Genomic DNA, 24,158 nt, shown 5'->3' on the forward strand with positions numbered 1-24,158 from the left:
GTTCATTATCAAAGAATAAATGAGTGCAACCTGTCCTCATGTTAAAAGGAGAGCACCCCTGAAAAAATAAAACCTTACACTGTTTACATTTTTTTCCAGGAACAGATACCCTCTAAACAAACAGGGTCCAACTTTGTGTAATACAATACACAGAAAACACAATTCTGCTGTCCTGGAAAATTTTCACTCATAGCCACAAGGTATGTGTGGCTTATGCAGTCCAAGCCTATGCATATTTACTCAGAAGTAAGCCCTACAATGTTTAATGGGGCTTACTCTCAGGAAAGTGTTGTAGGACTGCAGTCTTTGAGGCTTACAGTATGATCCTAAGCAGAGTTGCACCCTTCTATGCTTGTTGACTTCAATGGACTTAGAAGGGTGTAACTCTGCCTAGGGTGGGACTGTTGACCTCTCACTGCTGGTTTTTTGCTTGCCAATTTAAGTCTATGTTCAACCAGATACTGTACTGGTAGCTTTACATCCTACAGCAAAGCTAGTGCAGAAAATGCATATTCACCAGAACCGCTTCCTTGAGGTCTCACTGCAAGAAGAAAAGATGCCAGATGGTGGTGGTACAAGATGGTGGAACAAGGTGGGACAGGAACCATACTCTGGGAAGCAGCATCGTAAGCTAACAGAGCAGTTCCTCAATGGAACAGGCTTCCTCAGGAGGTGGTAGGCTCTCCTTCCGCGGAGGCTAGATGGTCATCTGTCAGCAATGCTGGTTCTATGACTTTAGGCAGATCATGAGAGGGAGGGCATCTTGGCCATCTTCTGGGCATGGAGTATGGTTCACTGGGGGTGTGGGAGGAGGTGGTTGTGAATTTCCTGCATTGTGCAGGGGGTTGGACTAGATGACCCTGGTGGTCCCTTCCAACTCTATGATTCTATGATTCTAAGCATGGAATAGAGAACCTGCTTAGGATCCACAAGTCAGGTCAAAGAATCATCACAGTTCAGAGGTGTAGTGATTGTACCAACACATGATATGTAGACTCCCTTCCGGCCTACAACGCTTCACATCTCTCTGGGGCATGTACCACTGGTAGAAGGGCTCCTACTATAGTTTATTGCTGATTAATCATAACCATACTTCGCAACTGCAAACTCCAGTGCTTGCAAACATACCCAGTCTTCCCAGGATCCTGTGGGATTAGCACATCTGATTGGCTCCAATCTCTTTAAGATGGTCTGACAAGCATTCTTAATAAAAAAAACAAGCACAGATATTGATACATTTAAAAGCAGTCCCTGCCTATTGTAATCAAATATAGTAATTTTCACTCCTCTTTGGGTGAGAACAGATGACCATACGAGGTCTCTGCTTCAAAATGTTCCAGATTGTGGCTGTAATTCTCTGCTGATCTGCTCATTGGAAGGCTCTAGCTGCATGGTGCACCAGATGTTACCGCATCCCCCAAGATGTAGAATCTAAATATCTTTCTATTCTTTAGAAGTAATCAGATATAACCAAAACTCCCACAGAATTGATGCAACATTCAAGTGTCCCCTTGAACTGACATGAAGAACACACCCTAATGTGTAGTTCTGAAGCCACAAATGCAGTGCAGAGTTTCTTGCTATGGATAATCAACAATGCTGGAGGAGCTTTGTGTGAAGGTAATATTTCTTACTGAAACAGCCATCCCATTGATATCAGCACTGACAGACGCAGCTGTGGGAGCGGTATTGGGCACTGTGTTGGTGCTTGTCTCACTGATATGGATTTTAGAGGTCGGAACCCCCAGAGTTCTGCTGGCAACCTGTAGAGAGAGAATATCCATCATGTCCTTATTAAGTCTTATCACTTGCGCAACAGTTACAGTGTAATTCTAAACAGAGTGACTGTTATGTATGCAGTGGGAAGATGGAATCATGTTGAGCTTGGAGTCTCTCCAGGCTCCTGCGCTTGTGTGATCTCATTGGCTCAAGGGGTTGCAGCCGTCCAATCATGGACTGGGGGGGCGTGGCCCCGGGTGGCCGAGTGTGGGCATATAAGCAGGGGTTTGTTGCACAGTTCTCTAGTTCTGTTCTCGTTCACCTAATAAAGCAGTTGCTGTTGGAACTCCGGTCTCCGGTCTCCTGTATCGCCCGCGCATACATAATAGTGACATCCTTCCAAGTTATGGATGTCAATGGGCATAGAAGGGTGTATCTCTGCTTAGGACTCCACTGTAAGGCTTCTAGAACCTAAATATTTTGTGCCAGTCTAGGTCTACAAAGCTCCAGGTTTTTAAATCACAATACCGTGGAAGGAAAGCCTTTCAGTTATGCAGTTCTGGAAGACGTTTTTTCACACTCCTATAACTCCTCCTTATTTATGATTGTAATTAAAGTTAAACACAAAAGAAAGATGCTACATTTCTAAAGGCTATATCTGCATACTTGTAATTCCACATTTGTTAAGAGAAGTTAACAGCTTCACAATTAATTCAAAAGGATTTGAAACAAATCACATTATGGAACCTTTTAAAACTAGCTGCATGTTATTGCACTGTATTTTAACTTTTTATTCAACAGAAAACCATGACCATCAAAAGACTGGAAAGCAACCATAGAAAAATATCTCTCACATTCAGGCAGTATTTCACTCAAATCAGTGGGAAAGGTGTGTTATGTTGTTCCTGTTATTTTGGAAGCATTAATATAACCTATGGACCTAATCCAGGGATGCACAGAAAACAAATTAGCATGGATAGATGACCTTTTTCGTTTTCTATCCCCCAAAACAGCCCACTTATAATTCCCCACAAACCAAAAGCAGCTTGCAGTGAAGTAATGAAAAAACCGCACTGGAAAAAAATAAGAAAAAGCACCGCTTCAACTATGCACTCAAGATGTACATAAAGGAGCTTGCTGAAGGCTCCTGGATCCAGGATACTGCCCAAGCCAATATTTATTTATTTCATTTTTATGCCGCCCTCCCCAGCCAGGCCAGGCCATTAGTTCACATAGTTATCAAGTGGAACAAGGATAATTTTTTTGGGGGGGGGGGGGGAAACAGTTCTGGAAGGCCTGTACTCCTTGTTTACCTGGATCATCTTCGTGTGCAGCCCCTGACCCATCTCAGTCCCACCATGTGTGAGCAACACTGAGCCATCAGTATACACATGTACCAGTGCACCAGCCTGCAACAGCAACCAGAGGTAGAGTGTCATGCACAGCGGTCCTAGTTAGACTTCGTTCAGTCAGTTTTCCCAGCTTCATAGATATAAATAACATTCTAATCATCCCCTTTACACAAGAATCCCTTGACCTCACTTATGAGTCTAATAACCCTGACAATGCCCTGGCGATTCCATCATGCATAACATTTCCCTGTGTATTCGGCACAAGGAAGTTCATGGATCACTCAAAAGGTTTTCAATTGTGTCTCCATGTTTTCTGGTAGCATATAAAATCATAATGATTGTACTACTATGATTGTGGGGCTTTTTATGTTTATTAGGAATCGAGAGGTAAATTTGAATGGTAAAACAACCAACTGTGGAGCTTTGGGTGTCCCACACATCCTCTAAACTGACAGTTACAATCAACCCAACAACAACAGCTAACCAGGAGTGTGGTCCTTGATGAAGTCAGGCTGGAGGATAACAAAAACAAGCATACAACTGTGTAAACTGATTTGTAATAGGAGATCATGAAAATCTGCAATCAAATTGTGCCTAGATGCCTCACTCTGAACATTTATCTTACTAAGGAATCTTTTAAAAAACTGCCAACTGTCAACTCACAGCTGACTTGTGGCAACCCCATAAGGCCTTCGAGGTAAGGGTTGTTCAGAGATGACTTATCACTGACTGCGTAGCAACCTTAGACTACCTTGGTGGTCTCCCATTCAAGTACTAACTAGAGCTGACCTTGCTTAGCTCTTGAGCTCTGATGAGATTGGGCTAGCCTGGGTTTCAGCTTGTCACATTTTGGAACACAGGTTATCTACACTTGTAAGCACAGAATCTTACTTCCAATTATAAAACAATTAAGAATGCTTTCCAACCTGATTAAGAAAGGGGACTGTGAAGCTGATCCCAAACTTGGTTGGAATAATGGCCATGCCTCTCTTCTTCCAGCGATTCTGCCTGGGAAAATAGAACAGTATCCCTCCTTCATGTTTGATTTTTTACACACATTCATCCTAAATGGGACACACAGCTTGTGTGCTGCATTCTTCTAAACAATCCAGCATCTGAACAAGACCAGCATTTTACAGGAATTAAATAAAACTAGTACTTAGCAAACCAGTGATTCGTTTTTAATTAAGCTCAGGCATAAGAAAAATCCAGATGGGGCAGTGTCTCCCCCCCCCCCCCCCATGATCACATCCATATCCTGTAGGGGTCATTTATATTGGGCATTAATATAAGCCAGTTAAGGAAGTCACAAATGCTAGGGGGGGTTACCTAAAACTTGTTTGAAAGAAACATTTCCTTAAACTTCCCTAAGCATGGGGACACAACGGATAAAGTACCCTGCACACTACACCATAGGTTCGATGCAAAGACTCCCTTCTAGGGTTAAGCACACATACAAAAATTGGTAACTTTCGGGTTTATTGGGTGTGAATTTTTTCAGTGAACCCGAAATAAGCTGAATACCCATGGGTAAATGAGTATTACAGCTTTATTTCCGGGTTTCCCGAAAAAATTCAAGTCCATTATGGTCTATGGGGATTTTTTCCCCAAAGCTCCTGTGAGGGCATTTTGCAGGTAGAGTCACCAAATTCGCACTGTAGCTGCAAGGGACTCTCCTTAGATGAACATCAAAGTTTGGTGAAGTTTGGGACAGGGGGTCCAATTTTGGGCCCGCAAAAGGGTCACCCCCATCCTCCAGGCATTTGCGAGCTGAGTCGTCCATCAGTTTTCAGGTTCAGAAGTTTAGGGTATATCATATAATTCAAGTAGAGAGCACACATTAATATTTTCTTCTTGTCTTTTTTCGTTATGCCATATGTATGGTTATGTGTTGTTTTTTATGTATGTGTTAAAAAAGAAATAAAACATTTATAAAAAAAGTAGTTCAGCGTTGCTGAGGACTGGTGGAAAAAACTGATTGGCAGGCTAGTGCCTCAGAGTCTGGGAGCCCTGTTTGAATCTGGGGTGCATAGCATGATGTCCATGCAAATTAGCTTCCAAACTGAGGGAAATGGCTTAAACGCAAGAAAAAATAAGATACGGAAAACATTTTGTACCTACATGTTGTTGTTTTTTGTTAGGGCCCCAACTCAGCTTTTCAGGAATCACTTATTCGGCTTCGGGCAGATTCCCATGTTTTGGTATTCAGTCAAACCAAAACACGAATATTGCCGAAACGGCTAATTTCAGGTTTATTTTCGGTTCAGGTATTTCACAGCCCTGCTCTCTTCCATTATAAAAAGACTCTCACTTTCATGTATTTATCTTGTCTATAGGTAAATATTTGTGTGTTAAGTGCCATCAAGTCGCTTCCGACTCATGGTGACCCTATGAATGAAAGTCCTCCAAAATGTCCTATCTTTGACAGCCTTGCTCAGATCTTGCAAATTGAAGGCTGTGGCTTCCTTTATTGAGTCAATCCATCTCTTGGTAAATACTTACATGCATATAATAATTGTTTCATTAGTTAGTCTTACATTGATCAAAACAAAACAATTTTAGTTGCTTTTGGTGTAATTCAGGTCAAAATAACTCTCAAAGCAATCAAATCATTGCTTTGACTGAGACTCATTCAGACTTTCATCAAGAGCCTTTCACCATTCTCTTCAATGACCAGTACAGATAGGATGCAGGAAACATATCCACAGGAACTGGACATCTGGTTGCACGGTGGGTCACTCTAACCTGCACTGAAACTCTAAGAATGAAAGTATCTCAAACAAAAGAGACAAATCTTGATTGCAGGACTTCATAGTACAAAAAAACAGTTTACACTAGAACATGGTGGAATTTTTGAGTACACCTAAGATTATTCTTAAAAGTAAGACACCTACTTATTGAACTCATCTATGAGTTTCTTCCTGGAGTGATAGTCTGAATTTACAAGACACTCTTCCCAGCATCTTCGCAAGGTGAATCCTTCCAACTTTTGATTGAAATGTGTAAGATCTCCTTCATTATACATGTTGAGTTTTCGCACCTTTCCAGAAGCAAAGAACAAGTTAGTAGCTCTTTACTAGCATCTCAAAATTCTGTGATCTTTTGAAAACAACATTTAGAGCAAAGTGTGTACAGGACACCCTGATACTAAATGCACTGCATAGAGGTTAATTCCACTAAAAGTCTATAAAGAATTGGTATGTAAGGGAATGGTGCCCAACGTCTTTGGAATTTAATAGGTTTGGGGCATCCAACTAATGAACGGTTCTGATAACTGCCTGGGATCAATTCTTATTGTATAATAGAAATTGCTACCAGAGTGCACTGCCTGACAGAGATTCGGTGGCTAAAAAGATAATTTATATTACTTTTATGACAGCTGAAGGTCTTGATCAACCTAAACAGTGTACTTTGTGCCTACATCTCAGTACATACATACCTCTTCTGCTGGCAGCCCACACTTCAAGGCAATGTCGCTCATCCAGCACTCGGCAACCATCATTCCCTGGGGACCTCCAAACCCACGAAATGCTGTGTTGGAAGACAAGTTTGTTTTGCACACTATGCCTACACCTTTGATGTTTGGGATGTTATAAGTGTTGTCCATGTGAAATAAAGCTCTGTCCATAACCTGGAAATCAATAGATGCAAAGCATGTCAGGAATTAGCATTTTATTATTCAAAGTTTTATTTTAAAAAATATATAATATATAAAACACTATCAAACAACCTGTCCCTTTCGTAACCCATTCTCTTTCCCTCCCCTAACCACGGGGGGCGGGGGGGGGATGAAAGATAAAAAAAATCAATAAATAAAACAAAAGAAGAAGAAAAGAAGAAAATGGAGAGGGATGAACCTTACCCAAGTGTTTTCTTTTAAGTTTTACTGAGCTCTAAAAATTCAGCACAAATACCATTGTATTTCCCTGGAGCGCTATTCTTAAAGTATCAAATATTCATCTTTGGACCTAAGACTGCAACTAACACCAAAAGAAGAATCATTCTGCAAGCTCGCTGGAACCCAGATAGGTTCCATAGACTGGGTGTCATGGGCCACAATAATTGCTGAAGATGTACTACATCTGGAGGGGCATCGTTTCATACGTTATGGACTTGTCCTGTCATCACAGCAATTTGACAAGAGGCAAAGAAACATAATAATTTTGTCCTGGACCCATCTTTTCAGTTCTCAGCTATCAACCTATTCATAGGCCATGTGTGGGAATACTCATCAGCTACAAACTTTGCTAATAATTATCCACATATTTAATATGCTGTATTTTTTCCAATGTTTCTATAATAGGCAAAGGTAAACCAGGTTATTACTGACCCATGGGGTGATGTCACATCATGACGTTTACCACTAATTTTCTGCTCTAAGTTGTCCCCTGAAGCTGTTTTTTTCTGCTGCATGTGTATTTATGCTCAAGCGTGTGTATTTTTTTTTATAATAATTTTATTGGTTTTTATAATACAAATTTTCCATGATAATAAACAACAGTAAAAGCAATATGAGATTCAAAATTCTAACTCTATGTTGTTATGGTTTCTTGAATTCATAACAAAAAAACAAATTAAAGGAAAATTTATGACTTCCCCATCACCTCTCTCCGCCTCTTAATAAAGTATTCATCCCATCGTAATTGGTCTGATCTTAACTATCATAAATTCATTTAACTTTCATAAAACATCTTCTATTAATATAAATGATTATAACTCTTAATATTAATTGTGTCCTCTAGATCAGATTAATAAGTATTCTTCCATTTTCCCCAGTTTTAATTCATATTCACAATATTTCATCCAATCCTCCCATTCCCCTAAAAATCGAACATTGTCTTTTTCATTTAAAATGGCTGTAAGTTTTGCCATTTCCACAAATTCAAACATTTTCCCAATCCAGTCTTTTTTCTCAGGAATTTCTGCCCCTTTCCATTTTGCTGCATAAAGCAGTCTCGCAGCTGTTGTAGCATAGATCAAAAAAGTTCTTTGTATTAGCAAATCGTCAAGCGTGTGTATTGACCCCTACTGGGGGACATGTGGTGGAGAGATTGAGAATAGCCAACAAGAGGCAGGGAAGTTGGGCACCCTACCCCACTACCCAAAATCACTTCCTCAAGAACCTTCCCCCAAGATTCTTATAATTTTAAATAAAAGCCATAGATAAAGCCATCTTAGCTTTATATATGCCCCCAAAACATTGAAAAACTCAATACCTTACTTCTTTCTACACCAACAGAAGCTGACTGAACAGGAAGAGATCAGGATGTTTCTACTTACACCATGAGAAAGATCAACAGAGTTGCCTCCATTGCTATAATATGAAACTTCCAGACCAGTAATCCTTCCATTCTTCTTGAAACCAACCTGGAGGAGAGCAGAACAAAAGTAATATTGCAGAATTTAGATTTTCCAATTTGTGGTGTTTTGATTTGCATTAAAGCCAGCATGGTATAGTGTTTAAGAGTGGTGGACTCTAATCTGGAGAACTGGGTTTGATTCCCCACCCCTCCACAAGAAGTCTGCTGGGTGACCTTAAACTAGTCACAGTTCTCTCTGAACACTCTCAGCCCCACCTATCTCACAAGGTGCTTGTTGTGTGGAGGGGAAAGGAAGGTGACTGTACGCTGCATTGAGGATGATTTACTGGCACATGCTATGTACATTAACAGCACAATCCTAACTGGTGCGACTTCATTTAGAATTGCACTTAGGGTTGCCAGCTCTGGGTTGGAAATACCTGGAGATTTTTGGGGAGGAGCCTGAGGAGGGTGAGGTTTGGGGAGGGGAAGGACTTCAATGCCATAAGGTCCAATTGCCAAAGCAGCCATTTTCTCCAGGTGAGTTGATCTCTATCGGGTGGAGATCAGTTGTAATAGCAGAGATTTCCATCTCGTACCTTGAGGTTGGCAACCATAATTGCACTGTAAGTACTATTTATCTTTGTTAATGTGACCTTGTCATCTAAAAACAAATTTCTAGTTACCTTATATTGTCCCAAAAAGGGGTGTCTTCCACCAGTTATTAGCATATCTTCATCTCGATCCAGCATGCACCGTACTGGGCAACCTGTTCTGAAAAGTCCACAGAAATCAGGCTGAGAATAAGACTGGGGGTGAGGATATTTCTGATACATATTACAAGGCTGATTTCTGAAGGCACCACAATTTCAATTTCCTAAGGAAAACCCATCTTAATCTCCATTTGGTTCTAACTAGGTGATTAGATCCTCCCTCATGTCCAGAATCTATATTGGATTCAAGAAGTTCCAAAGTCACTTTTGAATTTACAAGGATCCAGTGAGTTCCAGATGGTTGTGGTGGGGCTTCTGCAATGTAGTGGTAGGCTTACTGAACTAGTAAAGCATCTAAAACAAACTTCTTCGAATCTTACTTTAGTGGTTTAACTTTTATTTAAAAGTTCCTTCCTTGCAGTAAACCATGAAGTTCTCTTTCACCTGAAGGTTTCCAAAGATGAGTGTGCTAGATCACCCTCTGCTAGGGTTGCCAGGTGCCTGTTAATTAACAGGCCTGCCTGGTGGGGTTAACAGGCCAGCTAAAGGGGGGGGGACACAATAACGTCCCTTCCGAGGTAAACCCGGAAGCTATGGGGACGCTCTAGCATGTCCCTCAAAAAACTCTATGGAAGCCATAGAGTTTTTGGAGGAATATGCTAGAGTTTCCACATCACTTCTGGTTTTGACAGGGACTGTCTAGCACATTCCTCCAAAAACTATGGTTTCCATAGAGTTTTTTAAGGGACATGCTAGAGTGTCCCCATAGCTTCTGGGTTTACCCTGGAAGGGACATTATTACATGTGCATTATTGCATCCCTTCATCCTCTAATTGCAACCCATATCCAGTGGTGTTCTTTGCCTGCTGCCCATCCTTCATGGCTTTACTTCAGCAGTACCTGGGCAGCAGAAGTTCAGTATATGTAGTGGGAAGGAAGCAAGACTGTACTGGGAAGGAGCAAAAGCACTATTGGTCTACTGTTGCAACAAAAGTTTTGCCCTAGATCAAATTGTGGTCACACCATCCTTGCTTCCCATAACATGAGGCATTAGGGGTGACTTGGCTATTCCCATTATTTCCTGACATTTTGTGCTGCTCCTCCATGATGCCCAGTACAGGTTCTGGGTCTGAATAGAAGCAAAGTTATGAATCCATATGTGGAGAACGAAGGAGGGGATCACCCTGCCAAAGCACATGTGGAAGCTTTGGAACGGAAGCATATCTACTTTCTTGATCCCCTTATACAGAGAGGTGAATTTGGATAGTCAAGCAGGACATGAATTTATTAGAACTTACTTCACTGCAGCCACTGCAACCACAGTTGATACAATAGTGCTTCTTGTCTCTTTCCCTCCAAATCCTCCTCCCATTCTCTTTACTCGAACCACAATTCGATTTGATGGGACTCCTACTGCTTTTGCAGTAAATGCCTAAAATGGAAACAAACCCCCCATATGCCAATCAGTTCAGTCAATAAAGTTGCTAAAAAGAAAACAAAAACGTTGACCTCTGTCTGAACAAGCTTCCATATATATGATATTATGGCAATCTCCTCTGTGTCCTAAACTGGAACTTTACAGTAAAGTTTTGGATCTTTCTTTATTGTCTTGCTGAGGTATCATGTTATTGTCTTAACAGGAAAAAAATGGATGCTTGCTAAGTCTTTTAGTTCTCTGTTTATTGATTCAGAACTCTTTACAAAGATGGATGAAAATGTCAGGCTGGTAGCTTTGAAGAATAAAAGTTTCCCTTTTCCACAAGAGTATACCATTTCCCAAGAGTGACCTGCCAGTGTCCCTAATAGATATTCCTTCATCATCCCCAACACAATTTTGCTATTCAGCTTGCATCTCTAGCCAATACTTTTTTTGTACTAAGACAACTAAGAGCTGGTAAACATCTCAGGAAAAGCATACTGGAAGCAGAGATATATGTGCCCCCCAAAACTGAGCAACTAAAACCATCCACATCTACTAAGAAAGATGGTTAAGGAGACACAGTCTCATACTTTCAGTGTTCATAAGCCTCTGAATATAAGCAGATAGGAGCAAATAACAGTAGACACTGCTTTGGCTTTGCCATAAGCGTTCAGAACTTGCCAATATTTCAAAGAGGATAAACAATACCTTAGAGCAGGGATCCCTGACCTTTTTGAGCCTGTGGACACCTATGGAATTCTGACACAGAGTGGTGGGAGCAACTACAAAATGGTTGCTACAGGGGGTGGAGCCAGCTACAAAATGGCTGCTTCAGGAAGTACAGCCAACCACAAAATGGCTGACAAAAAAGGCAGCGTCAACCACAAAATGTCACAGAGTGAAGTCATGCATAACTGAATTTTAGATGCCTAATATTAGAGTTTTATATGGAAGCACCTTTGAGCACATTTGGGAAAGCAGTATAGCAATATATTAAACAAATAAATGAACTGACCCCAATGGAAACAGTTAAATGTCAAGCCTTCACAACCATCCGTCTTCATACTTCACTTTTAGCTCCCTGGATAAGCCTAACAGTTTCACAAGAGCAGTAATCTAAAAATCAATCAAATCTGTACAGCCCCCCAAATTTCAAATCCGCTCCCAGCCAGGACTGGTCACCTGTGTAACTGCTGGATTCTGGGTAGATACAAAGAGCTCCATTTCTCCATCTTCCCCTTTTGGCACAGCAATCGTGCAGTGAGTCTCCAGATAAAAATGCTCCTGGCCACCTAAATAGATCTCCCCTGAAAAGTAAAGAAACCTCTCAACAAAAGCTGGCCAGAAACTAACTAGTCAGATTAAGATTTTTTAGTGGAATCTATTAGTCATTTGATAGTAACTGCATAGCAAAGGCCCAAAGATATATAGAGGGGGAAAGAGACCAGATGAGCTGGTCTTCATGCTCACCTTCCACAATATGATCAGCTTCTTCAAACCCTTTCTGAATATTTCCTTTTTCAATCTTCCTTATAAGGTCAAAAAAAGACTGTTTCTCAATGGCTTCCTGTCCAAATGACAATACGTTACCTGTAGTTGCAGCAACCAACTTTGCTATATATAGACATCAGTTCATCTCTACCTTGCCATTGAACCTAACAAGGAGTTTTCTATAACTTAGCCAAAACTGGGTAAAACACACACTTACCTGCAGCAATTATCTGTTTTTCCCTATTATGTCATTGAAGCAGTTGAAACTTGTCATGGCAAAATAGGGATAAAACTGCTCATCATAAAATACCCAGTTGCAGACCTTACTGTCTATCTAATCTTGTCTCATGATTGTTATTTCTTATTAAAAAAGGTAAAGGTCCCCTGTGCAAGCACCGGGTCATTCCTGACCCATGGGGTGACATCACATCCCAATGTTTACTAGGCAGACTTTGTTTGCAGGGTGGTTTGCCAGTGCTTTCCCCAGTCATCTTCCCTTTACTCCCAGCAAGCTGGGTACTCATTTTACTGATCTCAGAAGGATGGAAGGCTGAGTCGACTTTGAGCCGGCTACTTGAAACCAACTTCCGTTGGGAATGAACTCAGGTCATGAGCAGAGCTTGGACTGCAGTAAAATACCCAGTTACAGACCTTACTGTCTATCAAATCTTGTCTCATGATTGTTATCTCTTATTAACTTGGAACAAAATGATAATAAATGTCTACTATAACCAAACATTATTAATTGTTCTTAACCGTTATTGTACTGAAACTAAGGACATCTAAACCTGGAAATGACTGGAAGAACTTGGTCAATGTTCACTGGACAGTTTCCAGGGAGCTGCTGCCCTGGAGTGCTACTGGCACCCAACAGCAAGCTGAGCCAAGGCTCAGTGATGTGAGCAGCACCATATGAACTTCTTGGGTTGGCCCCAACCATGGTGACAATTGACAGGTGAACCCACACCCATTGTTGTCCTCACTATTGTTGTTGTTATTTACAAAAAAATATATCCCACCTTTCTGCCCTTACAAGAGCCGCCAAGGCAGCTAACAATTTAAAACATACAAGATACAATTACATTATAAAACCATTAAAATCAACCCCCCTCCCAAACATACATCATTCAAACAATTTTTAAAAAGAGTTAAAAACAAGTTAAAGTTAAAACATTGGTTCAGAAAGAGGGATCATTGAGGGAATGTCAAATGAAACAAAAAAGTCTTCATCTGCTGGTGGGAAACAGTTGCAGAAGGGGACAGACAAATCTCTCTGGGGAGACAGTTCAAGAGCTTTGATACCATGACCAAGAAGGCTCTTTCCTGGGTTGCCACCCTCCTGATCTCAGAAGGTGGGGCAACTGAAGCAGGGCCTCCAAAGATGACCGTAATGGTTGGGCAGGTTCATAAGGGATTAGGCGGTACTTCAGGTACGCTGGTATAGGGCTTTTTTTAAAAAAATTAAAGACTTTATTGCTATTACAACATATAGAAACAATTAGTGAAGTTGACATCTATATATAAAACTTACTACATACATTTCTAATGATTTGCTTCTATACTAGGTTTCATTACAGTACATTCATATAAGTCATCATATAGGGCTTTGAAGGTCAATACCAGCACCTTGAATTGTGCCCGGAGACAAATTGGAAGCCAGTGTAGATAGGCCAAGACTGGAGTGATATGTTCCCTATGACCCACTCCAGTCAACATTCTGGCTGCAGCATTCTGTACCAATTGAAGTTTCCAAACACTTTTCAAGGGCAGCCCCACGTAGAGCGCATTGTGGTAATCTAATCTAGATGTAACCAGGGCATGCACCTCAGTGGTACGGTTGCCTGGTCCCTTTTCACCACTGGTGGGGGGTTTTTGGGGTGGAGCCTGAGGAAGGCAGGGTTTGGGGAGGGGAGGGACTTTAATGTCATAGAGTCCAATTGCCAAAGCGGCCATTTTCTCCAGCTGAACTGATCTCTATCGGCTGGAGATAAGTTGTAATAGCAGGAGATCTCAGGCTAGTACCTGGAGGTTGGCAACCCTACTCAGTGGCCTGATCTTTTCTGCCCCAGAAAGGCCACAGCTGGCTAACCAGTCAAAGCTAGCAAAAAGCACTCTTGGCCACAGCTGCCACCTGATTATCCAACAGTAAGCCTAGGTCCAAGAGCACTGTCAGACTACAGATCTATTCCTTCAATTGGCCAGCTCTGATCCAATTGTTCCTGGGCCACATGTAACAATATTAACCAATAAAAAAACATCCCTAAACAACTTTTTTTAGAAGGCTCTAAGCAGCTAAGCATTCCATGGTTTTGAACTGGAACATATGTCATATTTGTGCTCCTTACCTGAATGGTGACAATTGGTGTAAGCTCTTCATATGTAATCTTGACAACTCTAGCAGCTCTCCGGGAATGTTCTTGCGTGTCTGCCACTATCCCACCAATGATGTGGCCAACACATGTGACCTAGGAGTCCAGGCAGTTGATATTATTTGTGGAACATGATGTCTAATCATGTTTACTCTTTAGTTCAGATTTCTGCAACCATTGTTGTATTATATTGCTTTTTAGATGTATCATCCTACTGATTAAATCCACCTTGAGTCTCAGCTAAAAAGGCAGACTATGCATAAAGTAAATAAATAAAATCATTCTAAGCCCATTGACTTCAATAGATTTAGAAAAATATAACCAAAGGTTTGCCCTGTAAGATTCCTAAGAATAAGTAACTAAGTAACATTTTCACACCTTAACCAATTCATCAGGGGCAACTTTATACATTTTACTTTAAAAAAAAAAAAAAGCAAACAACGTACAGTGGTCTCTGCAAAGACTTTTTCATCGTCTTTCATCCCAGTGACATTACTCCCAGGAACATCCTTGGCGGAGACAAAACGAACAAAACCAGGAACTTTCTGGGCCTCTGCTGTATCAACAGAACTGAAGAAAAAGAACAGCACAGAGAAAGATTACTGGGGGTGGTTTTACTAGAGATGAGGAAATGTGCCGTCTTTTATTTCGTTTTATATTAATTTATATTTTTGTCACTGACTCCAATTCTCCATTTTTCACTGTTGGTTTTATAATTTGCACTGTGTAAGCATCTTGTATATGATTATTTATACATACACTTTGTGTCACTTTAATGTGTAATGCTCATTTATTGACACACAAATAATATTGAAAAATGTTGAAAAAACAACATTGCAAAAAGGATGTAAGGTAACAGAAAACGGCATGAAAATAAAGATTGATAGGATCAGCTTGTACAAAGAAAATAAATCAAAACTGGGTGTCAAAACAGCAAGGATGAAAAATCTGAATAATCCCTGAATACTATACTATCTGAATATATGGCTCAAGCAGACAAGGTGTGACCAAAATTCCAAGATATAACAGCACATACATTTCATTTTAGCAGACTCTATAGCTTGCCCTTTTAGGAGTGTTTCCAGCATTACAGTTTATATGCTACCTCAAGACATGAATGTGGATTACATTTTTTTCCTGAAATGGTAAACTCGGTTATTAATATGGATAAGATTTGCCAGTACTCCAGAATTCTATTATTACAATTTTTACCAAGTAATTTACCATTTTATTTTTTGCCCTTTTCTCGAGAAATCTGCAAGATTATCAGTTTTTTACCCTATCCTAGAGCCTCAAAATTCTCATTTTTCATTCAGAAATTTTATACAGAGAAGCTCCAGTCTGATGCTGAAAAAAGAAGGGTCTCTTTGACCACCCAAAATGGCTATGCTGCAGATACAGATCATAGTAACTAAATGGAGAAAAGCAACATGGGATTTGGAGGGCAGGGGTTGTAATAAGGAAGACATTTAGGTAAGATAAAGTAAAAAAAGCTGGCTGGAACCAACCCATAGCCTTTCAGGCCGTGAAAGTAAAGCAGGGTCGGCCCTGATCAGTATTTAGATGGGAGACCACCAAGAAATGCCAGGGTCGCTACACAGAGGCGGGCAATGGCAAACCACCTCTGAATGTCTCTTGCCTTGAAAATTCTACGGTCACCATAAGTCAGCTGTGACTTGTTGGGGAAAAAAATGTAATTAGAACAAAGTAAGTATTTTTAAGCAATGAGACACAGAAATCGACCAAAACAACCTCAGAGAAAGCACAGTGTGTTTTAAAAACAAAGGTTCCTTTCTGAAAACATATTATAAAAGTCTTTATAGCCAGTTTTCAACCCTGAGCATGTAATCCACGCTATAAAAGCAAGATCAGTAAAGAAAAGAGTAGGTTTTTGTAAAATTCCTAGATTAGCATGAACACCAGGGCCCTGCAGCAGCTATACATAAAAGTAATTTGTTCTAGGACAAAGTAATTTGTTCTAGGACATAAAAAGGACATGTGCTGTTCTCTCATCTAGAACGTTAGTATGTGATGACTCTGCTAGATATCCTTGGAAATTATGACCGGGAACAAAACAATTTCAGGACTGTAGCCCAGTGCAATTCTTAACTTTTTTCTTTGAACAGCCGACTCCTTCCTTGCCATACTGCAGTCTTTGGGCGGGGGGGGGGGGGGGGAATAAAACAGCTCCACTGTTGTTGTGAGGGCAAAACTTACCATTCATCCCAACAGTGGGTAGCCTGGCTCTCATTAACAAAGATCCCATCTGATCTAGGGAGGGCACTGGGTTTTAATGACCAGAAGGCACAGAGACAGCCCACGTCCGCCTCAGAAGTCCTTGTGACCTCAAAGCCATCCAAACCACTCACCCCACCCAGCATAATGGTGGGCACATGACTAGTATATAATAATAGAGAAATTTCTGTCGCAGATGCATAGTTCAGTAGTGGGGCACTTGCTTTGCATTCGGAAAGTCCTAGGTTCAAGCCCTGGCATCTCCAGTTTCAAAAAAGGATCAGGCAGCAGGTGACCTCTGCCCAAGACATTAAAAAGCCACATCCAAGCAGAGTCCTCAATACTGGGTTAGATAAGCCGGGGTCTGATCCATATAGGGCAGCTTCTGGTGTTCATCTGTGTGTTCCATTCTGTACTTACATAATTTTGGCATGGGCTTTGGTGCTGGTAACAAGCGTTAGGTAGAGTTCATTCTCATAGTGAGGTATATCATCACAATAGACTGCTTCTCCGCTTGCCTGTTTGGCCGCTGAAAGATGCACCAGGGGTCGTCCTACCATATCTTCGGTGGACTGTCCTGCAGGTACTTCCTGTAACAAAAAAATCCAAAGTACTTTCTTAGGGCTGTAGGGTTGTATAGTGATGCTAATATTCAGCACATTCTATCAAGCATCAAAAGTGCTCACACATTCTTCAGACTTAAAAAAAATACACTGAATAAATACAAAAGGATAGAATGAGTGAAAATACAAATCTACTTCTTGGAATGACAAAACCCAGAAAAAAATAAAGGCTGGCCAAGTTCATGGTATAGCTGGCACTGGAAGGCATGATCTCATCTTGATTACTGGATTAGAATCATAGACTCATAGGAGTTGGAAGGGACCATACAGGCCATCTAGTCCAACCCCCTGCTTAATGCAGGATCAGCCTAGAGCACCCCTGACAAGTGTTTGTCCAGCCTCTGCTTAAAGACTGCCAGTGAGGGGGAACTCACCACCTCCCTAGTTGGCTGATTCCACTGTCAAACAACTGTAAAACATTTTCCTAATATCCAGCTGATACCTTTCCACCTGCAATTTAAACTCATTATTGTGAATCCTATCCTCTGCCACCAACAGGATTCTTCCTACTTACTTGGAAAAGTTGCACATTGTTAACAGGATCTTTCTGGTATAACTCAGTGGCACTTATATAACTAGATGGCATCACTTCATCAAGATTGTTCTGCAAAAACAAATATAAAACTCCAGATTAATTTAATCTGCTAGGGAAGATTCAACTTTTTGTAGCAGTAATTTGTACAAGAATGTTACTTGTTTTTAAAGTTTCTGACCTATGCTACTTGCCCGTTCAGTTGGGAAAGCAACCCACTTTGTCACTTGTCTGCAAGATAAATAGTGCAGTCCTATCAGTTGATTTTAATAGCTTTTGACTGGAATAATACTGCATAGGATTGCACTGTAAGAGAGCAATCCTAAACAGGTGTACACAGAATCCTACTCAGGTCTATTCAATCAGGTTCACTCCCAGGAAAATGTTCTTAGGATTGCACTGCAAATTTCGCAGAGCTCCAGTTTAGCCCACTGCCTGCGAGCTTTGCTCCAAATAGTTTGAGAATAGGGGAACTTCCTGTGTTGCTTTCCCCATCACCTCTCCTTTGGACCTTTATGGAAGTATCCCTTCAACAGTGGTAGGTGTCAGTCAGGTCCTGCCTTTATATCCTCAGTAGAGCTAAAGAAGCATAAATTCCCATTGCCGGCCTTCTCTACCATAAGAGGTCCTCCTGTCCTCATGTATTAATATTCTATTTTGCACTGCTTACTATTCAGTTATGTGGGTAATGTATAGAAGATTAGCAGTAGGAAACACTGGAAGACAGATCCAAAAATCCAACAGGTCCTTCGCTGAGGAAACTGAAGTAGCAAAGAGATTATGTGATGGATTTGTTCCTCATCAGATAACCTGATGCCATCTACCACAAATACTCCTCCTAACTCCAGCTTCTCAAGATTGCTAGAATTCAATGGGAAAAATATTTGTCTCCGCACATTGTAGACTAGGGCTGAGCCTTCACCCTAGAAAGATAATGAGAGTACTCACATTACCATTGAGGTCTATACTTAATTTCTGAAGCACAGTGAGATAGAATTTAAAGAAGAAGCTGAGCGTGAGAGTTCGCCGGAAGTCCACCATGCCACCTGGAGCAGAAGGAGACAGATTCATCTCGCTTGCCAACATGCAACAGGCTTCCTGCAATAGCTTCTCTTTCCACTCCCTGCAGAGGAATGAACAATCAATTAACAATGAACTCTTCCACTATTGAAAAGTTTCCCTTTCCCCACAGTCCATGTGGTACAAGTCCTTAGGCTGTGTTCAGATCCCTGGCAGGGCCACCAAGAAGAGGGGCAAATGGAGAAAAAATTCAAGGGGCCCTGGTCAATCTGGAAGTCCATGAAGATGGGCAGGTCATGAGGATTTTATATGATGTTGGGTTGGATCTCAGCAGCCGGAAAGGGGGGTCATTGTCAGAGCATAACCTTAGCGGTTCTTGACTGCCTTCTCATGCATCTGCATGGCAACAGGGTTTGTAGTGAGACCAGTGTGGCCAGCTCAGGCAGTTATCTTGGCAGAAAGTGTCTGCAAGGGGCTCTTTTATGTGACATCATAAAAACATAAGAACATAAGAAAGGCCATGCTGGATCAGACCAAGGTCCATCAAGTCCAGCAGTCTGTTCACATAGTGGCCAACGAGGTGCCTCTAGGAAGCCCATAAGCAAGATGACTGCAGCAGCATTATCCTGCCTGTGTTCCATAGCACATTGTTTCTGATTTTTCATGAGCCTCCCACTTTAGTGCTATAACATGAAAGGAGCTTATTCTGTAGCACAAGGCTGTTTCTCCTACCCGCCAATGAGCTTTTGACAAGTTTTAGCAGCCAGCACAGTTGTGGGAGCCATCCCTCCGTAGCTCAGCTTAATCTCTTGCACCCAGCTGGTTCTCTCTTGGAATAAGACTCTCATTCCACAGGTCACTATAGCAATATCATCCTCTCGCCGAGAAGCCTGCTTGAAAGCTGAGAAATATTCACCCTAGGGCAAGAAGAAGTTGGTTTTGGGTTCCTCATCTGGATCACGGTGAGATCGTTACAGTAAGTACAACCATCTAGTCTATTTCTACAGAAAAGAGAGTAGGACTAAAATAGAAGACTACCTTTTCGTTTTATAATAAGATATGGAAGCCATATTAAATGTGTGCAGGGATAGACAGGGTTGGAACACCAGGGTCTTTTTTCTTCCCATAGAGCTAACTGAAGCTTTGAAGAGGTGATTTAAATAGCTGAAGAAGCATGGCAAGAGAGGGCTAAATTTTCCTGTTAATCTGGGGTAATAAAAGCCCCTTCCCTCAGTAACCTCCCTTGTTCCCCAAAGCAGCCAAGTTGGGTGGCTAACTGGCTTTTTAAAAGCCTAATCATACATCTCTCTCTCCTTTCATGTATAGGTTGGCTTTAAGCTGCTTTAAAACATTAGCACTTTTTTCTTTTTGCCATCAAGTCTCTGTGAAAGATTTTTTATAGCTTCGTTTGATGCTTGTAAAAATTGTGTAAAAAGTATAAAAGTATTTATTGCACTATTCACTTTATAAAACATAAGTGATTGTTTGTAAAAATTTGAGCTTATTTGCTGTTTGTTTAGCTAATCAAGTCACAAACGGCTTACGGCGACCCTGTAGGGTTTTCAAGGCAAGATACATTCAGAGGTAGTTTGCTATTGCCTGCCTCTGCATTGCAACCCTGGCATTCCTTGGTGGCCTCCCATTCAAATACTAACCAGGGTTGACCCTGCTTAGCTTCATGTCTCCATTTATACATCCCTTCTTGACATATTTTTCCATCTCTTAATGTCTGATAAGCTCATGTAACTATCCAGCACCATATTTTTAGAGGAGTCCATTAAACAAAATATGAAAATGGCAGGCAGCTGAGAGCTACTCCAGGTAGACCTTCATGGGGGGGGGGAAGAGGAGAGAAATCAGCCTTCTCAAGCTCCTGAGAGCTTACAGAATTCTGGAGGGGAGATTGGGGAGGTAAGGAGATATTTCTATACTGTTTCTGTCCAATGTGCATGACTTCTGGTGGGCCTCCAACTGGTTTTAAATCATAATGACAATGTTGTTTTCATGCATGAGAGGCTGGGAGCACTTGATAGGGAAAGGACCCCATATTCTGTTGCTAGTCTGTCATTCTGCTTTCACTCACTACATAAGCCATGACATAATTCTAGGGTTGCCAACCTCCAGGTGGTGGCAGAGATCTCCTGCTATTGCAACTGATCTCCAGCCAATAAAGATCAGTTCACCTGGAGAAAATGACTGTTTTGGCAATAGGACTCTATGGCATTGAAGTCCCTCCCCTCTCAAACCCTGCCCTCCTTAGGCTCATCCCCAAAAACCTCCCAATGATGGTGAAGAGGGACCTGGCAACCCTACATAATTCAGCTAAACTATGTTTGGTATTTTGCTGCATCATCTCAACACCGTATCTTGTCTTTCTGTCTTTTCTGGTATTGTATCACTGAAGGGAACATCACACCGCTGTAGGAATTACCAGGAACTCTATGGTAAAACCGTGGTTTCCAGCAATTCCTATAGTAGAGTGATGTCACTACCAGGTTTTCCCTGGAAGTGAGGTCACGTCATCATGCCAACAGCAATGTTTTTCTCCCATTAGCCACTGGAGCACCTGCAGGCAATAGGAGCTGGGGGTGGGAGATCTCCCACCCTCAGCAGGTTAATGGCAAGCCTAATTTCATGTGATCAGTAGATGGTATCCTTCCTTAGGTTGGAAGAAGTTCAGGATCCTTTCTCCAGTTTCTCCAAAGCCACTTGAGTTAGAGGAAGGCTCCTTAGGCTTGAGGAAGGCTTCAAATTTTGCTTAGTGGAGTGGGAGGATACAGGCCAGGGCCACACGGTAGGACACCGAGGCTTCATGCTGAATTATGCTATGGGACCCACCAGCTCTTAGGATGGCTTCTGAACAGTCATTGCTCAGTGCTGATAAGCATATCCTGGCAGCCAAAGGCCGACCAACTTGATTTTTTAAAATGGAAACTAAGATTCTCAGGAAATAAATTCTGTATCTAAATACCACATTCTCTGCATTTCTTGCACTCCCATAAAAATATCCTGACCCTAACAAACTTTCAAGAACAGGTGGGTTTTTACTGTTTGTGTTCTCGATAAAACACATCCAGTTAGTTTTCTATGCAGCCTTGTAAAACAATTCATATTCCACCCACCACCTCACCTTCCTGCTGAAGGGTATCTCAACTGAGAGCAGTATTTCCTCAGGCTTTAGTACAGTCTTTCTATAACCAGTAAAGAATGTTTCATCCATCCTGACAGTCCTGCTGCCCTCTGTAAAGAAAGAAGAGAGGGCACGCAATGGGTGGAATGTAAAAGCATATCACCTCCCTCTCATACAAGCAATTATCATTCTCAGAAGCACAGCTGGCATTTTGTTTGCAAAAGAAGAGGCCTTAAGCAGTCTATACTTATGGGAAAATACAGTCTAGCAATTACAGCTTTTTTGATGTTGTTGCTGTCAAGTCACAGCTGACTCATGGCAACCCTGCAGGGTTTTCAAGGCAAGAGACACTGGGAGGTGGTTTGCCCTTGCCTGCCTCCGCGTCACGACCCTAGTATTCCTTGGAGGTCTCCCATCCAAATGCTAGCCAGGGTCAGGGCTGAGAGTGTGTGACTGGCCCAAGGTTACCCTGCACGCTGCCATGGCGCGAGTGGGGATTTGAACCTGGGTTTCCCAAGTCCTAGTTTGACACCTTAACAACTGCACCCTGCCGGCTCTCAATTGCAACTATACTACAACTAAAATAAAATGGAATGAAGTCTCCTAAATGTTTTTTGTTTTTGTTTTAAATTCTGGGTGGTATATATTATTTGGGATAAATAAGTTGGATGCGACCGTTTCCTTCTGCAAAGGGAGATATTTCCCATTGGCTGGAATCTATGCAAAACTATGCAAACTGGATTATTCAAGAGGGCTTTTCTATGAAGGCAATAGACTTGCACTGTACGAAATAATTCACAAAGTTACTTAGAAAAATTATTAAATTATTATTAGAAAAATTATTACTGTGTACAGCTTGCTGAAACTAGGATCCTACTATGGAATTTTGCATCATTTAATGTGTCATGTCAATACTTATGATTGGCTTCATTTCTGTTTTTAGATTTCTGGTTGTTCTGCAACCCTAATCCTATTGCATTGTTTATTGAATGTCCCATCGGTTGATTGTATTGACTCACTCTGTGTAATCCAACTTGAGCCCAAGTGTTAAAGGCAGACTATATATAACGTGAATAACTAAATAAATTTCAATTACTGCAAAATATTAAATTATTTATTTAGTACATCTTTATCCTGGCCTATCTCCAAGGAGCTCAGTACATAATGCTTCTGCCGTTATCCTCACAACAATCCTGTGAGGTAGGTTAGGCTGACAGAGAACCACCGGCCTAAGATTACCCAATGCATTTCAGAGCAAGCAGAGATTTTGAACCTCGGTTTCTCCAACCCACGTCTGACCCTGTAACCACTATGCCATAAAGCTTCTTACTGTCAGAAATCAAATATTGAAATATCAGCATCAAACAAAAATAGAAAAAATCCTAAGAATCTTTATCAAGACTATCCAAGTGTGCTTATCCCAGGTTGGATCCTATCAGCTTGTTCACTGCAGCTCACCTAAGTTCCTTCTTTACTCAGCCTATTTGTATATGCCATTTTAACTATGTCAGCCCCATGATTCCCACCATAGGTTCTTTTCGTGGTAAATAGGGACACACCCTTTTTCACTAGTGGGAGAGCTGGTTGGATCCAACCCATGACCTGGACAATGTTTTCCATCAGAATTTGCAAAGGAGAATTTCGAAAGGAAGTTTTGGAAGCCCACCCTTTTCAGCACAAGGACCCTACAATGTGGAGATTACAGGGCTCTCCAGCAAAACCAACAGCAACATTATTTGCTAAAGGTGCTGTAAACAACACAAGCTATGGTTCTCTCATATTCATCCTAAAGCACAAACTGCTCCTGCTGCTACCATCTGAGCTTTGACTCACCAAAGCTGATACCCTGGGGAAATTTGTTAAGTCTTTAAAGTGCAACTGGACTCGAATTTTGTTCTGCTGCTACAAACTAGCACGGCTGCCTTTTTGAAACTGCTGCTACCATCAAAGGCTTTTTGCCTTAAGTAAGGAAGCCAAAGGAATTACTGACCATGACACAACATGCGCCAAAGTTTAGAGTGGCTTACCATTTGACACCAAAGTCAGCCTACTTCCGCTTGCCATAAACACAGGATTTAGGTCAGATATTGGACTTGCCGTCATTATATTTCCCCCAAGAGCCTGGAGTCCAAGATACAACACGCACAAATTAGAAATCAAGAAACAGTGATGAATAGGCTAATCATATGTAAATCATATGTAGAGGTTCCCTGAGACATGAATATCATTTCAAGGGTTCCGCAAGTGTAAAAAG

At 41.3% G+C, this 24,158-nt stretch overlaps 1 protein-coding gene across 1 annotated transcript in view; it reads right to left on the reverse strand.

Annotated features, from left to right (window-relative positions):
• The window catches only part of XDH (xanthine dehydrogenase), a 65,908-nt gene that overhangs the window by 10,481 nt on the left and 31,269 nt on the right, over positions 1-24,158 (reverse strand). The window contains exons 13-31 of the mRNA XM_056852355.1: positions 23,932-24,025; positions 21,905-22,014; positions 19,507-19,691; positions 18,703-18,877; positions 17,737-17,826; positions 17,020-17,189; positions 14,811-14,934; positions 14,341-14,460; positions 11,975-12,071; positions 11,687-11,811; positions 10,383-10,516; positions 9,058-9,145; positions 8,352-8,438; positions 6,511-6,702; positions 5,966-6,111; positions 3,998-4,079; positions 3,033-3,128; positions 1,635-1,763; positions 1,129-1,203 (exon numbers count right to left, since the gene is read on the reverse strand). Of these exons, the coding sequence (XP_056708333.1) occupies positions 1,129-1,203; positions 1,635-1,763; positions 3,033-3,128; positions 3,998-4,079; positions 5,966-6,111; positions 6,511-6,702; positions 8,352-8,438; positions 9,058-9,145; positions 10,383-10,516; positions 11,687-11,811; positions 11,975-12,071; positions 14,341-14,460; positions 14,811-14,934; positions 17,020-17,189; positions 17,737-17,826; positions 18,703-18,877; positions 19,507-19,691; positions 21,905-22,014; positions 23,932-24,025 (2,319 nt within the window). The remainder of the gene's footprint in view (positions 1-1,128; positions 1,204-1,634; positions 1,764-3,032; positions 3,129-3,997; positions 4,080-5,965; positions 6,112-6,510; positions 6,703-8,351; positions 8,439-9,057; positions 9,146-10,382; positions 10,517-11,686; positions 11,812-11,974; positions 12,072-14,340; positions 14,461-14,810; positions 14,935-17,019; positions 17,190-17,736; positions 17,827-18,702; positions 18,878-19,506; positions 19,692-21,904; positions 22,015-23,931; positions 24,026-24,158) is intronic.

The sequence above is a fragment of the Euleptes europaea genome, chromosome 7 (assembly GCF_029931775.1).
Source record: "Euleptes europaea isolate rEulEur1 chromosome 7, rEulEur1.hap1, whole genome shotgun sequence".
NCBI lineage: Eukaryota > Metazoa > Chordata > Lepidosauria > Squamata > Sphaerodactylidae > Euleptes > Euleptes europaea.